Source organism: Centroberyx affinis, unplaced genomic scaffold, assembly GCF_046629955.1.
Source record: "Centroberyx affinis isolate AG114_WGS23_722 - 3 ecotype Tasmania unplaced genomic scaffold, CSIRO-AGI_Caff_v1 ptg003878l_1, whole genome shotgun sequence".
NCBI classification, from domain to species: Eukaryota; Metazoa; Chordata; class Actinopteri; order Beryciformes; family Berycidae; genus Centroberyx; species Centroberyx affinis.
Window position 1 is genome coordinate 145410 of NW_027281719.1, and position 17719 is coordinate 163128.

General features: G+C 41.1%; 1 protein-coding gene across 2 annotated transcripts; it reads left to right on the top strand.

Moving 5' to 3' along the window:
- The first annotated feature begins 7689 nt into the window (after nt 1-7689).
- LOC139662710 (E3 ubiquitin/ISG15 ligase TRIM25-like) lies at nt 7690-11801 on the top strand. Of its 2 annotated transcripts, XM_071541433.1 has the most exons (2): nt 7705-9331; nt 11535-11801. In XM_071541433.1, the coding sequence occupies exons 1-2, from the start codon at nt 7705-7707 to the stop codon at nt 11558-11560; spliced, it is 1653 nt and encodes a 550-aa protein (XP_071397534.1). In that variant the 3' UTR covers nt 11561-11801. The 2 variants fall into 2 exon arrangements, with proteins under 2 accessions (XP_071397535.1, XP_071397534.1); XM_071541434.1 differs by lacking the exon at nt 11535-11801 and having other exon boundaries at nt 7690-10022.
- Nucleotides 11802-17719: the final 5918 nt, after the last annotated feature.

Consider the following 17719-nt stretch of genomic DNA (forward strand, 5'->3'; position numbering starts at 1 on the left):
ACCCCAGAGGAGCTGGTGCTGAGCTGCACCCAGGGGCGCCCACTGATAGAGGGAATAGAGGGGGGGGGGGCCTCCTCAGACATCATTCCCCAAGGTGCTCAGGAGCAATATGTACAATATGTATTGTCTACTACTTTTCCTCCACAGGTATCAGTCTCTCAGTGGTAATAACTAACGGTACGCCTATATCTGTCAGTGAGTGGAGACACTATCTGCCTGCTAGATCCCCCGACTCAAGATGCTGAAGGCTTACCTGACCCATGTGTGAGTAGGTCTTATTTTGTTAAAACACTGTGCATCTTATGCAGTTCTGTCTTCTTCTGCTTTAACAACTGCAGTGTTATCTATTTGCAGGGAGATGGCACCAGCATGTCTAGGCCCTTGATGAGGAGACAATGTCTACAGACACAGAAATGAGGCGTCTTTTTTTATTTTAACCTCATGTTCTTTTTAACTCTTTTTGTTCAGCACTTGGAGTTGCATTTGATGTCTGACTTGTGCTATATAAATACAGTTTGACTGATTTTGGAGACAGTGAAAGTGGTAAGACATGATTTTCATGACTTGTGTATTTTTATTAATGCGGTCTTTAGAACTAAAGTAAACACGTACATTCATGCTTGGTCACATTGTGAGAAAAAGGTCTGAATATGTTTCCGAACACGGACATGACATAAGTGATGCAGGGATGCGAGCGTGAAAATCCACCTGACAGAACTGTCTTTTGGGAGTCTGTTTCTGCCCGTCGGACATTCTTTGACACACAGATAAATTAATCTTGACAGTTAACCTGCTACGGGGGTTAGGGTTTTCACTGAGTAGAGCGTGTACCATAAGGCCCACGGTCATTTGCTGCATGTCCTCCCCTCTCTCTCTCTCCCATACCTTACTGTCTCTGTCAATAAAGCATAAAATGCCTAAAAGATAAATCTTTAAAAAAAAAAGTTCTGCGGTATAAGTTACCTTGGTTACTGAGCAGGGTAATCATATAAGCCACGGTAATGGAACGGAACTCTCGCTTAAATTAGCGAGACTTAGGCTATCAAAATAAGCCAGGCTTTTCCTTTATCCGCCTTGATGGAAAACCCCCCAGGAACTCCAGTTCCTCTGTATTAGAGGTCAGGACCGCTGCTGCAGCCAGCGAGGCTTTTAGATAGAAAAGGATTCAGCAGTGGTTTTGGTTGCAGGACTCACCTGCTGCCAAAAGGTCGACGCCCAGAAACGTCCCGAACATTCAGAAATAAAATCCAGGCAGAAGGCAGCAGGCTGTCTGCACACACACACTGTCACACACTACCAATGGGCCATAAGGAATGACTGAGTAGAATCATTTTTGGATGAGCTTATGCTATTTCAAAGGGGAAGGTCCTGCTCTAGTTTTAGTGTAAAAAGATAGTTTTATGCCCTATATATTTTCTGGCTGTAGGTGCAAGAAACAAAGTGTAAAAAATGTAAAGACATCAATTGTTGACTTTTTGCCAACTAGAGAAAGAGTAAGTCTAGGTTTAATCTGTGGCTCATTTGTCTTCCTCTATAGTTAATCCAGGGGCAAACATTATCCTTAAATAAATCCCAAAGGAGTTTATCATTTTCCTGTGTTTTAGACAGCAACATTAGACAGCATCATTCACCGCTCACTACCTTGACAGTGGAAACAGTTACTGCAAGGGAAACAGTGCAAATAGGTCAGTCAACAACGAATATTCTTAATGGGTTCATAGTCCCACAGAGAGTCAATATAGTAATTTATACTCACTCTAATGACCTTTCATGCACTTCCCACCAATGTGGCACCTTGTCATGAACTCTGATAATAGCCATTAAACACTGATCTCTGCCACCGGAACATATTGTCAGGACAGAAACTGTGCAATCCAGACCTGAACCTGAACCTGAACCGTCTCCCTGGGCAAGAAACATCACAGATCCCGACTTCAAGGATTTAAACTCGGGTTCAACCAGCCTGGGTTTTAGCTTTTAGCTCCCAGTAACTCATATGCTGGGCTTTCACACGACAACAGCGATATGCCACATATTCCTTCTAAGCCTTACACTGCACATTTCTTTTGTGTCCTAGATATATAAGACACCGGACAGGAAGTTGATGCATGAATTGCTATTTCCATATGAGTCTGAGATCTGCAAAAATCCTACCTGATTTGCTTATATAACAGACAGGAGACACAGGACAGTGCTGTGCTGATGACTGTGATGATAAAGGTTATGAGAGTGAATTAGCAACGGAAAATAGTCAATCATTGTTCATAATATGCTTATTTATCTCATGAGTGATTTTTACCAATGCTATTATATTCCAAGGGATTCTCTACACTGTTGACCATTCAGATTCCACTTATGTTTCCTTTAAATAACAAAGAATACATTTCCTTTAAAGATTTTGTTGTTGAGCTCAGCTTAACCTGTGCAGACTGTCTATTTGACGTTTTCTAGCTGTGATAGACTTGGCAGGACTGAACACCATTTCTCACAAGCATGTTTCAAAGGCTTTACATACCAGCATTTCTTTACATACCAACATACCAATATTTCATCTGGTTGGACCAGTCCAAATACTCAAAGTCTCCAAAAACGTAAACCGCATCAGTAAAGATATGGCATGACCTCACCATAAAATCAGTCACACTTTCAGCACAATCATCACATCTTGATGACCAAAGAAAAATCCATTCAACTTGCTCAAAAGATTTTTTTTAATCAGAATCTCGAGTTTAACTGGACACAAGTAGCTTCAGGTTTTAAGAAGCCACAATATAACAGAATAACATAAAACAAGGAATTTTAGTGATTGTTGAGAGGCTTTCCAACTTTTTCAGCCCAAGTGCCAAGAAACTCATTGGTCAACACATAAACAAACTAATTCTCTTATCATGTTCTATCTCTGGTTCCAACTTTGCTAAGAGAACTCCCTTGGGCAATCTAGCGCGGATCGGGGCAAGAGGTTAAACCAAGTCAATCTTTTACTGGATCACAAGTCTTATCTGCCCTGTCGGAGTGTTGCACTGTGATCCTGTTTTCAAAGTGAAACTGAACACAGGCTCATATATCAGCGTTTAAATGCGTCCTATACACTGAGTGGCCTAGATAGCAAATAGTAGAGAAGGCTTAGCTGAGGTGCAAAAAGCAAAGAGAGGGTCACTGTTATCTGTCTGTGAGAGTGTGTACACACAGCAGAGGTCAGTGACATTGTTTTGTGTCTTTTCTGTGTGATAGAAATACAGAATTACACATACAGACTTGTAGAAGTTGAACTTGAAGGGTCAGCTTTATACCACAGAGCCGAATCAGTCAACCTGAGACACTTCACTCTAAACCCGGGTGCTATCATGCTTCATCGTGGTTTAAAAAAAAAATCAGTTTCTACAAATCATGTCTGTTCTGTACTGAGCCTTATCTATTTCATACAAGAATGTAAAAAGTTGCATGATTGTGAAAATCATCTTATAATCTGCGTCTTGCAAGCACATGAATTTTACTTGACGTGTCTAACGTACTTCTGGGTTCGTGTTGCCAACTTGGCAACTTTGTCGTTTGTCGACTTTGTCGATTTAGTGACTTTTCAGACCCTCCTGGCAACTTTATTTCTCAAAAGTGACCAGCAACAAATTTAGTGACTTTTTCTGACCATGGGGAACAATGTTAATGTGATGAATTCTAAAGTATTTGGAAATAAATTGGCACGGTTGATGCCAGTTTGCTCTACTTGCTCTACTCTAGCGATTCAGCGCTTCCCCCACACACACAGCATAAACCCTGAGAGCGGGGACTGTATCTTATATGCAAATTAGTTTGTGACGTCTGGCGACTTTTTGAGCTACTTTCCTTAGAAAAAAGTTGGCAACACTGTTCTGGGTTCTTCATGTCTTAGTTTGCACAGCCTGCTGTGTTGAATGTCTTTTTTATGACTGTAAAACAGCACACACTCATTTTATAATGAAACTCATTATTGTATAAGCAGTGCTTTTATGCATGAATATAATATGCTGTAAGCTATGTTTGCAAGCATTTCAGTAGCTAGCATTACAGTTACCGTAGGTAATTTTGCACGCTGGTGTCTCCAAATGGCACCGAGAGGTAACCGAGAAATCTGAACTTCACTACCCAGAATTCCAGTGCAGCGAGGTCAGTAAACATCACACAGCACATGTTCACCAAGCGGCCGGTCTGTGATGCTTTATACCAAAGAAACCAAAGAGACGAGAGAGGAAAAGATCTAATGTCGGTGAGTCCAGCTTTCTCTGCTGTTTAGGAGACAGTTTGGATTTCACTTTCAAGTCTGGATTCATCTCTTCCTGTGGAGGAGAAGAGACCAAACCTGACAGCAGAGGTTCATTTGGGAAATTAGGAGTGAATCTATGGGGTCTCAGTTAGAGGATGGGAGTCACTTCTCTGTTGTAGTCCCACTTTGTGATGACTTAGAAGAAAGGTATATTTTTACATTAAACTTATTGTGTTGTATCTCTTTGATCTTCTTATCTTGTTAAGCACTTTGTATAGCAATCTTGCACTAAAGGTGCTATATAAATAAAGTTTGATTTATTGATTGATTGAGTAGTGATGTTGTGGGCATACTGTAGGCCTGTGCCTAAATGTTGGGGTTATGTCAGGATAGGGTATATTGTGTGCTGAGTGTAGATCTGTTAAGTTCTATGAGCGTGCGTGCATTTACCTTTACATATTTTGGAGGTGTCACGGGTCTAATCCACTCCATCCTCCATACCTGCTCTCACACAAGTGAGTGTCAGTGGAGCATCATGATTGTGTGCGTCTGTAGAGGGCTTTCAGGTCCATAACACCCCCTCTGGTGGCCATATTGGAGGTCCTCAGCTGCTAACCATAGTATCTGGTCTGCTAACCATCACTGTCTTGTTGTTGACACATCTGATTAGCACACTAGCTGACGTATCTAGTAGCAGCTAGCGTTAGCATGTTCACATTGACATCAGTGTGTTTGCTGGTTAAGTTTATTTTATTTGACATGGACATCACGGTAGCATTAGAATTGTAACATACATTTCTGCAGAACGACCAGATGCACTGTGTTTAGTGTTTGTAGCGAAACGCTAATTTACAACACCTGTCCACAGGAGGCTTTTTTTTAAGAAGTTAAAATAGAAAAAATAAGAGAAAAGAAAAAAGATAATAAACGGAAAAAAAGGACATAAAATACATCCACAAATACACAAAATACAAAATAAGTGTAGGTGTGTCTACAGAAGTATTAGGTGTGAGAACAATGTTTCTCTTTTAGCCATGATTTAATACCGCTATTAAAAACATTAAAATTGTGTTGCATTTTCAGCTCAGTGGGCAGACAGTTCCATAGTTTAGCTGTTAGCTAGTTAGCTAGCTAACAGTTTGTTCAGGTTAACTGAGCTGACTCTTCTCAAGCTCCAACTCTTCATGTTTTGGAGTAGAGACTAGGGCTAAAGACAAGACAGTTTACTGTGTCACAGTAACCTACATTTGGAAACAAATCCACCTTATCACACTATTCACTTTTACTGAGAACGTTACTGAATGGATCTACAGCCACACCATAGCAGGATTTTTCCGGTATCTCTCTGTTTTCTAGCCTGATAGCTATAGATTCAGCACCCAGCCATGTTATTTCTAGTAGAAGCTAGTATTAGCATGTCATCATGGCGCCCTGGACTGGTTCTCCTCCTATCTCTCTGATAGGAGTTTTTCTGTGTCGTTTGGTCCCTACACGTCTGAAACTGCTGCTCTTTCCTGTGGTGTGCCTCAGGTTCTGTCGTGGGTCCTGTATTATTTGCTTTGTATATGATTCCCTTAGGTCATATTATCAGCAAATTTAAAGGTATCTCATATCACTGTTATGCTGATGATATCCAGCTGTATGTCTCTTTTAAGCCTGATGAGACTGATGAACTGACTGTTTTGCATGATTGTCTGACTGCCATTAAGGACTGGATGGCGAACAACTTTTTACAGCTGAACGCAGATAAGACTGAGGTCCTTATCATTGCTTCGGATAGCATAGCTTCCAAGGTTGCTCAGTGTATTGGGTCCCTATCTTCAGCTGTACAGTTTAATCTTAGAAATCTCTGTGTTATATTTGATCAGTCTATGTACTTTGATCAGCATATTAAATCATTGACCCGTACATGCCTCTTCCATTTAAGAAACATTGCCAAACTCAAAGGTCAGTTGTATCACAACCCGAGCTAGAGATGATCATTCACGCTTTTATATCTTCCCAGCTAGACTACTGCAATTCCCTTTTCACCTGCCTCAGCAAGTCGTCTCTGGACCGTCTACAGATGGTCCAGAATGCTGCTGCAAGGCTGTTGACCAGGTCCAGCAGGATGACACACATCACACCCGTCTTAGTTTCATTACATTGGCTTCCCATCAAGTTCAGGATTCATTTTGAGGTTCTTGTTTTCACATATAGAGCCCTGCATGGTCAGGCACCGGTGTACATTTCTGACCTGCTCCATCCTTACATCACCAGTAGGTCACTTAGGTCCTCTGACCAGGGCTTCCTGGCTGTCCCTCGCACCTGACTGAAAACAAAAGGTGATCGTGCCTTTGAAGCTGTGGCTCCGACACAGTGGAACGCTCTTCCAATACACATATGATCTGAGGTCTCTGCTGATGCCTTTAAAAAGCAGCTGAAGACTCATTTATTCAAACTGGCCTTTGTCTCACCTCATGCTGTCTAGTGTTTGTATTTTATGTGTTATGTTTTATTGTTTTACTACTTTTTACTGTATTTGTTTGTTATTTTATTTATTTATTTATTTATTTTTAACAATTTTACTCTTGTGAAGCACTTTGTGATCTTGCTCTGTGAAAGGTGCTATAATAAATAAACGTTTACTTACTTTTACTTACTTACACATTTTAAACTACAGCAGAGGTTACACTTTTTAAGAAGGCTCAGGTTGTACGGGGTTAACCAGAAAGTTTTGTCCCTGTTCTACCGAGCTGTCCTGGAGAGCCTGATTAGGTACAGGATACAGGTGTGGTATGGTAACCTCTCTGTTCCCCTAAAATCTAAGCTCACCCGCCTGGTACAGACTGCCATGAAGATGATAGGGAAGAAAGAACAGCAGTCCCTTGTGTTAATATATGAACAGTCTGTGCTCAGAGGTGCTTATAGAATACTGGCTGATCCATCTCATGTCCTCCAGTCTGAGTAGGAGCTTCTGCCCTCTGGCAGACGATACAGGGTGCCCAAAGGTAAACTCAATCGTTTAAAAATTTGTGTAGTAACCTATACATACAAGATAAATACATAAAACTGAAGCAAATGAAGCAAAGCCTGATAACCTTTAAGTAAAAACACACAACCACCGTCTGACGCTCTCTCCACGCATGAGAGAGAGAGAGAGAGAGAGCTAAAGGTGTCTGTTTTTTGATCTCCCATTAAGTTCATTGACGCCAAGTTTAACGATATTCCAATTTTTATTTGTCAGAATCTTCACTTCATATTGTAAACGATGGCTAAACACACACTGCCTCCCCTTTCAAAGATCGCCAGTTTAAAGATGGGTGTAAAGAGCATGTTGTGACGTACAAGAGCTGACAAGCCCATTCACTGCAGCTCAGCAAATGAACATGAAGAAAAGGAACAGAGGCTTGGTTTGGATCAGAGCCCAACTTCTTTCTGTTGAGAGAAGTGAATCTATCTGACATTCACTGTCACTGAGAAGTGAAATGGCGCAGCGAGGAATTCAGCTGGACGGGGAAAGATTCTGCTGTTCCATCTGTCTGGATCTACTGAAGGATCCGGTGGCTATTCCCTGTGGGCACAGCTACTGCATGAGCTGTATTAAAAGCTGCTGGGATGAAGAGGATCAGAAGAAAATCCACAGCTGCCCCCAGTGCAGACAGACCTTCACACCAAGGCCTGTCCTGGTGAAAAACACCATGTTAGCAGAGTTGGTGGAGGAACTGAGGAAGACAGGACTTCAAGCTGCTCCTCCTGATCGCTGCTATGCCGGACCTGGAGATGTGGCCTGTGATGTCTGCACTGGGAGAAAGCTGAAAGCCCTCAAGTCCTGTCTGGTGTGTCTGGCCTCTTACTGTGAGCAGCACCTCCAGCCTCACTATGATGCAGCTCCATTAAAGAAACACAAGCTGGTGGAAGCCACCGTAAAGCTTCAGGAGAACATCTGCTCTCGTCATGACGAGGTGATGAAGGTTTTCTGCCGTACTGATCAGCAGTGTATCTGTCTTCTCTGCTCCATGGATGAACATAAAGGCCACAAAAAAGTCTCAGCTGCAGCAGAAAGGACCGAGAGGCAGAAAGAGCTCGGGGTGAGTCGGCAACAAATCCAGCAGAGAATCCAGGACAGAGAGAAAGACGTGAAGGTGCTTCAACAGCAGGCGGAGGCTATCAATGGCTCTGCTGATAAAGCGGTGGAGGACAGTGAGAAGATCTTCACCGAGCTGGTCCGGTTCATGGAGAAGAGAAGCTCCGATGCGAAGGAGCGGATCAGATCCCGGCAGAAAGAGGAAGCGAGTCGGGCCGAAGAACTTCAGGAGAAGCTGAAGCGGGAGATCGCTGAGCTGAGGAGGAAAGACGCTGAGCTGGAGCAGCTCTCACACACAGAGGATCACATCCATTTTCTACACAGTTACCCCTCGCTGTCACGTCTCAGTGAATCTACAGACTCACCCGGCACCGATATCCGTCCTCTGCGCTACTTTGAGGATGTGACTGCAGCTGTGTCAGAGGCCAGAGATAAACTACAGGGCATTCTTACAGAGGAATGGCCTAAGATCTCATTGACAGTGACTGAAGTGGATGTTTTACTGCCACAACCAGAGCCCAAGACCAGAGCTGAATTCTTACAATATTCACATCAAATCACACTGGATCCAAACACAGCACACACACGGCTGTCATTATCTGATGGGAACAGAAAAGCAACATGTATGAGTAAAGAACAGTTATATTCTAGACACCCAGACAGATTCATTAACAGCTGGCAGGTCCTGAGTAGAGAGAGTCTGACTGGACGTTGTTACTGGGAGGTGGAGTGGAGTGGGGAAGGTTCAATAGCAGTCGCATATAAAGATATTAGCAGAACAGGGAATGAATGTGGATTGGGATACAATGACAAGTCTTGGGCATTACATAATTACAACAATAGTTATCATTTCAGACATAACAATATCATGAATTCCATCCCAGGCCCTCTGCCCTTCAGAGTAGGAGTGTACCTGGATCACAGAGCAGGTATTCTGTCCTTCTACAGCGTCTCTGAAACCATGACTCTCCTCCACAGAGTCCAGACCACATTCACTCAGCCTCTCCATCCTGGATTGGGGATTTATTGTATTGGAGCCACTGCTGAGTTGTGTAAGCTCAAGTAGACAGGAGTGATTAAAGCAGCAATGTGTGAGATTCTGTTTTTCAAGTTTTATCTTTTTAAATTTTGTCTCCATCTTTGTTGCTCAGCGCTCATTGCTGTGGTGTTTCTGCACTGCACTTCCCAGAGATCACCTGTCAATCAAACAGTGTGGGCGGGACTGTGACGTCTTTTTCCTTGGATTTTCTGTTGATGCAGTTTGACTTTCTGTAGGTGGCGCTCTTTTCTTTGTCTTTCCTTTTCTTTGTGTTATATCAGTCAGTGATAGAGAGTATCCAAACTGACATTTATTCATATGAAAACAGAAACTGTTGTGTGGTCTATATAGTTCTTATGTTTGTTGCATATTTGTATTGTTGCTGTAATATTTTCTGCTATTTCTGTTCCACTGCATGGGCCTTAATGGAGCAGCACTAGAAGTCTCCCCTTTATTATAGCTGAATAGTTGTTAATATGTTGTAACTTTGTTGAGAAAAGTCAACTACAAATGTAATCATTATTATTATAATCAATAGGGAGAGCATTCATTGTTTTCCTCCACAGTGATGACATACTGGTTTAACAGATTGATTGTGTGGATGAAGTTAATATGTAGATGGAAAGATTGAACCAGAGTCCTTTACCAGGCTTTAGTGATTGGATGTGTGAACAAAGTGAATGTTTGTAAAAATGAATAAAGTTTTGTTTCCAAGAATGAATGAAATATTTCTTGTGTATTCATTCCAGGAAGTGTATGAAAGCTGCTAGAGAAAATGTGAAACTAATATGACAGTATAACTGAGGCCATTTTCCCCCTAAAACACAACAAAGTGCAGTCTGAATGTTTAGAGCAGATGTGGAATCAAAAGTGAAATGAAGCAGCAGTGTTTGTATCTTTTCCCTTCTTTCTGATGTATACGGGGGGATTTGTATACATTTCAATTCCCCATCACAGTACTCCTGTTCAAAGGATCAGTCAAGTGTATTGATTATTCAGTAGGAAGTTTGTCCTGCAAACATACAGCACAGTATTTTCTTCCCGTTTCATAATCTCTGGAGGTGAATTATCGTGCTGCGTTTGCTCTGACATTTGCAGTCTGGGCTGTTTTGGAAGAAAATCAAAGCAAACACACTCAGTAAGGTCCAAACAGCAGCAGATGATGCAGTTGAATGAAACACAGAAGCACAGCTGCACAGGACGGACAGAAAGACGGCTCACAGTGTGTTTACAGTGATGCTTTACTGAACTTCACACACATTCAGACACAGCAGAGCCACCAGACAGAGGAAAGCAAACAAACAACAGAAAGAAGAAACAAGGGAACAGAAGTAAATGAAGCGGTGGCGTTTGGTCGCAGAGTGACTTTCACATCCGTTTGCCAGTTGAAAGCGACTCAGAGCTTCACACGGTCTCATCGGTCCATGATGTTTGTTTCCAACAGTGAGACTCAGAGATCCTTCAGACACAACAACACTTCATCAGCCTTTAAACTGCAATAATCAGCTGCTGATTTACTTTCACACTTTGTTATTGGTGCTGCTAGTTTGATTTGCTTCTTATTGTTGCTGCTATTCATAGTATTCCCATAGTAGTCTTATATAGTTTTGGTGATTCAGATTTCAGGGTGGCTTTGTCCCTCGGTGATTCCAGCGATAGGCCAGTCACCCTTTCCTGTGTCACACCAAGCATAGCCTACGCTCCATGCAGGTCACCTATTGGTAGTGGTAACAGTAGGAGGGTTAATCCCTCCGAGGTAATGTATGAACATCATCCCTCCAATATAGAGGATTGACACCTGCATTCTTTTCCCTTAGGATCCAGTGCCAGGCTGCTGTTTTGCCTAATGTGGCTTTGTCCAGTGACCTATTTGATCGAGTGTTTTATTTGAACTGTTTTATCTGAACGGCATTGGGAATTCTATGTTCTTATACTGTGTACGAGACCATTCCTGCTTTAGTGCTGGATCTTTATACTGTCGAAGACTGTTTGTATTGTTAAAAATAAGCTTGTCCATGAACCAACTATTTCATAATGTACTAGACCTTGCATTTGTATATCTTTCTTTCTTTTGAGCAGAGGGGCCGTGCTGCAGGGAGTAGACTGGGTCCTGATGTGTGTTCACTGCATGCGGTGTGGTAAGCTTTCAGTATGGTGAGCTTTAGAGTTTGCAGTTAACCCTCTTCACCTAGCGTTCATTGGATCTGCCGTGTACTAGTGTGTATTGGTGTATTGTGCATGTGGTGTGTCGTTATTGGGGTTGTAGTGTCTCCCTGCAGTACGTGCCCTTGTCTCACTCTGCCCCCTAGTGGTGGCTTTCTTAAATGATTGCTCTCTTCTGTTACAACCTGCATCAGGCTAGTGAAATATTTTATCCATATTTATGATTTGTAATAAAGAGATTATTGTTGGACTAACCTGTTTTCCTTTAGTTTCTTTGCAGCAGTTTTCTCTTTCCCTACAGCAAATGAAATAAACATTTTGTGTGTACCGAATGCACGTCTCCCGCTCTGTCTCTAACCTTTTAAATCTAACATTGTGGTAAGGCCCAAGTATTTGGTTGGGTCTGTACGTCCTAGGCCATAGGTGGTACAGGACAATTTCCTATTTCTGCTGGGCCCGGTCACACTATTGTTGTTGTTATTGCTGTTGTTTTAAGTTGCTGTTCACCCTCAGGTGGACTGCTGGGAACAGGAAATTGAGCATTATGTGTTGAAGAGATAGATTGTGTGTGTGTGTGTGTGTGTGTGTGTGTGTGTGAAGACTCATATGAACAGCTCGTCCCCAGTGACTGGGACATGGGCTGCTGTTCCACTGTCAACAACTGTCTCACATTCTCTTCATTTTTCCACAGTGAACTATCAAGGAAATCTGGTGATGCTATCCTCCACTCGGCATACAAATATAACTTGGGAAGTCTCTCTCTCTCTCACAATTTCAATTCAAGGAGCTTTATGGCATGATGTACATGTGCACATGTTGCCAAAGCATAGATTCAAACATACATGAGATTGAAATAAATTAAAATGAAATTTACTGCATATTAAATACATAGATTAAGCACAGAATATTTCTGGACAGTAACAACAATAACAGTGATTACAAAAAGAGTTTACGGAGTTGACATGTTGGCATGACATCATCATGACATCACATACTGAGCACAGAGTTCTACTGTTTCAACATTTTCTCCAAGCAGGAGACGCATTTTTTCGTTGATACTGAGATTTTGAAAGTTTTCTATTCTTTCAGACATTTTTGCGAAGTATGTGTTCCTGATGTGTTCATACTTGGTGCAGGAGAGAAGGAAGAGTTCTTCACTTTCTATTTCTCCTGAGTCGCAGTGCACACACACTCTTTCTTCTCTTGGCAGCCTGGTTCTTCTGTGCCTGCCCGTCTCTATAGCTAGCTGCTGGTCTCTCCTGCCCGTCTCTATAGCTAGCTGCTGGTCTCTCCTGCCCGTCTCTACAGCTAGCTGCTGGTCTCTCCTGCCTCTCTCTACAGCTAGCTGCTGGTCTCTCCTGCCCGTCTCTATAGCTAGCTGCTGGTCTCTCCTGCCTCTCTCTACAGCTAGCTGCTGGTCTCTCCTGCCCGTTTAGTTAGCATTTAGTTTTGTTTATAAGTTTGATTTCTTTTTGCCAATAATGATAATATTCTTCTTGTGTTGTTTTTTCTACTTGTTTGAATTTTGTCAATGGTGGTTGTGTGGTTAGGTTTAGTTGGTGTTCTGTTTTTGCCTTGCTCGGAGCAAGTGAAGTGGACGCAATATCATCTTCATCTTAAAGACCTCTACGCACCTCAGGAACGACTCAGGCCTGCAATGATTATTTCATTTGGATATATTTTTATTTATTTTAGTAGGCCTACTATTATTCCAAAGACTGTTGATGAGTGTGTGTGCGTCCACAATTGCTGTATTTCATTTGGGAATAAGCAAAAGAAAGTAAGATTGGTCAGTTAATTTTAAGGTACACACTTGTTGTGGTAATTTTATACAGTCACAAATTTCAAAGGGGGACACTGAGTTCAGGTTAATTGTAGTAATTGAAATTCTTAGTAGATATTGTTGAAATTCTTTAAACACTACTAAGTGGAGGCAGCACCATTTATTAATTCAGAGAGCTTTACTTATTTAATTGTCAAATTGGAGTACTCAATTCCTCTTGCAGTTCTCCTGTTTCAGCGTACTTATTCAATAAAATGTCATGTTTTAGTTAGTAACTACGGAAGAGGATTAGGGCCACATGTGAAAAATGTATTTGAGTTCTGAGTTTAAAGTCAGAATTCTGAGATTAAAGTCAGAATTCTGACTTTTTTTCTCAGAATTCTGACTTTACCCAGGGGAAGGGTTACCCAGATTTTTACTTCCCATTCATTTGAATAGAAACTGACATTGAACACGTTGGTGAACAGATTCAACAACAGATCCTGCTTTAAGACAACAAAGCATCCTGGGTCCATCGTCATTTTGCATTTCTATTCTTGGTTTACGCTAAAATTAGTATTTGAAAATAAAAGTATAGATCCGGTCTCCCCAACAGGAACTATCTCTCCTAAATGGTATCCCTCCGCTGTGTTCTCTTCTATCAATAAAAATGCTGTTTGGTGAAATTGTGTTCTGAAGCGTCGGACCAACAGTCAGCTGGAAATCACAGCAGCAGGATCTGTTGTTGAATCTGTTCACCAACGTGTTCAATGTCAGTTTCCATTCAAATGAATGGGAAGTCAAAATCTGAACAAACTGGTCCAGCTGCATCTGATCTTGCTGATTAGTTTATATTGTGGTTTTCATGGCGGTCCAGTGCTGAATAACCCCCATGTTAAAACTAAGTGGAATATTGATTTAACAAGGAACGACCATGATAGTTATCTTGATCATTCATCATCATGTGAATGGCTCATTTTGGATGTTTTTATAGTTGTTGTAGTGGGAACACAGACGTTCTATTGAGATCTTAGTTATCTTTATAGTTACTGTTCTAGATGTGAATCGGCCTTAAGTGAGCTGAGGGACACACGAGAAAACTTTCAAAGTCCTAATCAATTTTAAAAAAATACATTGTATCACACGCATAACAACAGATTTCAATGATTTTTTTGGTCTCAGTTGTAAATAATCTCACACTAGATGATGAAGAACGGATGGGATCTCACACATTTAACCACATAACTAGACTGTAACAGATTATCAATCAAAACCTCTAATCTCACAGGAAGTCGCACCATCCATGTGAGTCATTGACGCAGCTTAAAAGACTCACATTCAATAGTTGTGAAATATTTTGGTCTTCTTGTGTCTGTCTCTGTTTATTTTTACAGGTTGAAAGCAAAATCCCACAAATCTTATCAAGATGGCCCAGGAAATGACTTTTTACAGCAAGACCTTCTGAAACGGTATGTTTGAGAGGGGGGGAGAGGGAGAGGGAAGAGGGGGGAGAGAGAGAGAGAGGGAGAGAGAGCATCAAACATGTTGAAGAGAGAGAGTTCACAATCAAACCATCAAACATCTCATAGACCCAGGACCCAGCCAACAGTTGTTGTTTTTTTTCCAGTGACAACTGAGATAAATATTAATCTCTGTCTGATGTGCTTGTCAAGTATAAAATATAAAAGTATATTTTATATTCTTGGAGTCCCCAGGGAACCTTGTATCTCCGATTTTCACATTTGTCATTTTGGGTGTAATCCTCCCCTTGCAGAGAAAGATTTGTCACCAGGGGGATGCCAACCATTGGCACATGTGCTGTGTAACCTGCAAAATGTTTTTTTTGCCAAATTCCAAATGTGCAAAAATCAACTTGTGTTTGTGTTTCCAACACAGTCTCAAAAAAGTTTTGGGAATAAGCATGAACTCTGAAATGCAGATTTTGTGTTGTGGGCTCAAATGAAGTAAAGATTCCATTCCTCCATCATGAACGGATTATGTGATAGCAGCACTAACTGGACCAGCTATTTTCACCTGTTTGTCACATGACAAGGTCGGCTAATGGGCCGTCGAGTTTAGGCAAGTAACACAGCTTTGGTTAAGGTTAGGGTTAAGGTGGTGCAGCAGTGTAAAAATGTGCAGAGTCTCTGCAGTAAAGTGAGCAGCTTCATCTGCATCTGCTAATGCATCTCCATATCTGTGTATCATGTGTCTGCTTGGCTGGCAGACACTAATGGATTGCAGTGACTGTTGTAAAAACATCCAGGCAGGGATGTAGTGGAGGGGAAACACAGACAGTCTCAGTTTACCCACCTTTTTATTTGTTTTAACTGACACAAATCAATATGAATTCATCCATAAAGTCAAACTCATATGTTATATGAAGATGAGGTCTTTTAATGGGAAAAAAGCATGAATTAATGTTAGTCAGGGTTCAGGAGGGATACAGCTAGTACACTGAGAAATGAAGTGAGGCCACCTAGTGGACAGAAAGGAAAAGGCTTTGAGGCTTGAGCATGAACTTAGTGCTGGTGTGAGCCTGCAGCTAAAATATGATGATACTGCCCCCTTGTGGCTTTCCTACAACATTACTATCTGTCTTTAACATGACAACATGGAAAATGTCTCTTCCAACTGACTTTTGTAACTGACTTTATTTTCTTTATCAGATTTGTTTTGATTAAAACCATTGGGCTACATCTCTTTTCAGGAACCCGTTCTAATTCATTGGCTCTTGAGTTTCTTATGTGATGAAGCCATAGCACTGTGTGTTGTTGCAAGGAAATTTCTTAAAGTGACAGTAACAATTACTGCAATACCTAGCCTATATGAACAATACATTGTGTTTCAAAGATTAAATTATTGTAAACATTCATAAACAAAGTAAAAGATAAGGAGAGATTAGAGATAATGATGCCAACCACCTCATTTTAAACGATAAGAAAACTGAAGAGATGGTGTTTGACCCTAGAGCAGTGGGGGACCACAGGCCATGTGATTATCTACCATACTCCTATTAATCAGGTGAGCTCCTACAAGCATCTTGGTGCCCACATTGATAATGTTTACTTGGCAAGCCCATGTTGACAGCCTATGCTCTAAACTACAGCAGAGGTTACACTTTTTAAGAAGGCTCAGGTTGTATAGGGTTAACCAGAAAGTTATGTCCCTGTTCTACCAAGCTGTCCTGGAGAGCCTGATTAGGTACGGGATACAGGTGTGGTATGGTAACCTCTCTGTTCAACTAAAATCTAAGCTCACCCGCCTGGTAATAATAATAGTAATAATAATAGACTTTATTTATATAGCACCTTTCAAAACAGAGTTACAAAGTGCTTCACAGATAATAAGAAATAATCCACCCCCCACAGCAGAGGAAACACAAACAACAAAACAAAACAAAAATGTTAATGCAAAAAAGCAAGCTTATAAAAATGTGTTTTTAATAGCGTTTGAAAAGAAATCAGCGAGGTTGCAAGACTCAACAGGAAGACTGTTCCAGAGTTTTGGGGCCCTGACAGCAAAAGCACAGTCTCCTTTAGTTTTGAGTCTAGATTGAGGGACTGTTAGCAAAGCTTTGCTCTGAGATCTGAGGTTGCGTGCAGGAAGATAGGGGCATAAAAGTTCACAGATGTATGCTGGAGCTAGACCATGTAGTGCTTTAAAAGTAATGAGTAAAAACTTAAAATCAATCCTGAAGTTAAGTGGGAGCCAATGCAAAGAGGCTAAAATAGGGGTTATGTGATCTCTTTTATTTGATCTAGTCAACAGTCTAGCTGCAACATTTTGTACAACTTGAAGGCGTGAGCGTGCTTTACTGTTTAGGCAGGTAAAGAGTGAATTGCAATAATCAATTCTTGAGAAAATAAACGCATGAATAACTTTCTCCAAGTCAGAGAATGATAGAAATGATCTGATTTTTGACACCATTCGAAGTTGATAAAAGCAGGACTGAACTACCTTCTTGACATACAAAAATAACTCCTAAATTTCTGGCATTAGGCTTAACAGAAGGCGCTAGGTTAACAAATGTGTCACTGAAATCTGATGTGTCTAAAGACCCGAATAAGATTATTTCTGATTTTTCTTCATTGAGTTGGAGGAAGTTATTAGACGTCCACTTTCAAAAACAAACTAAAAACTTTCTTATTCTCCAAAGCTTATGATTACCTACTGTGTATGTATTAGTGTATTTGTGTGTGTGTGTGTGTGTGTGTGTACTTGTGTGTGTACTACTGTATTGTGGCACTTGTATTTTTGTGCAGTTGATTGCATGTGCGGCTGTGTGACGGGGTGGGGGTTTATGTTTGATTTATTGGGTCTTTATTGCTGTGTGGTATGTTTAATATAACTTGGGTGTATGCTTCATTGGTTCTGTTTCAGCACTTTACTCATGCTTATATTCCTATATTTATGTTGCTCACGTTACCTTTGTTCTCATGTTCTATGCCT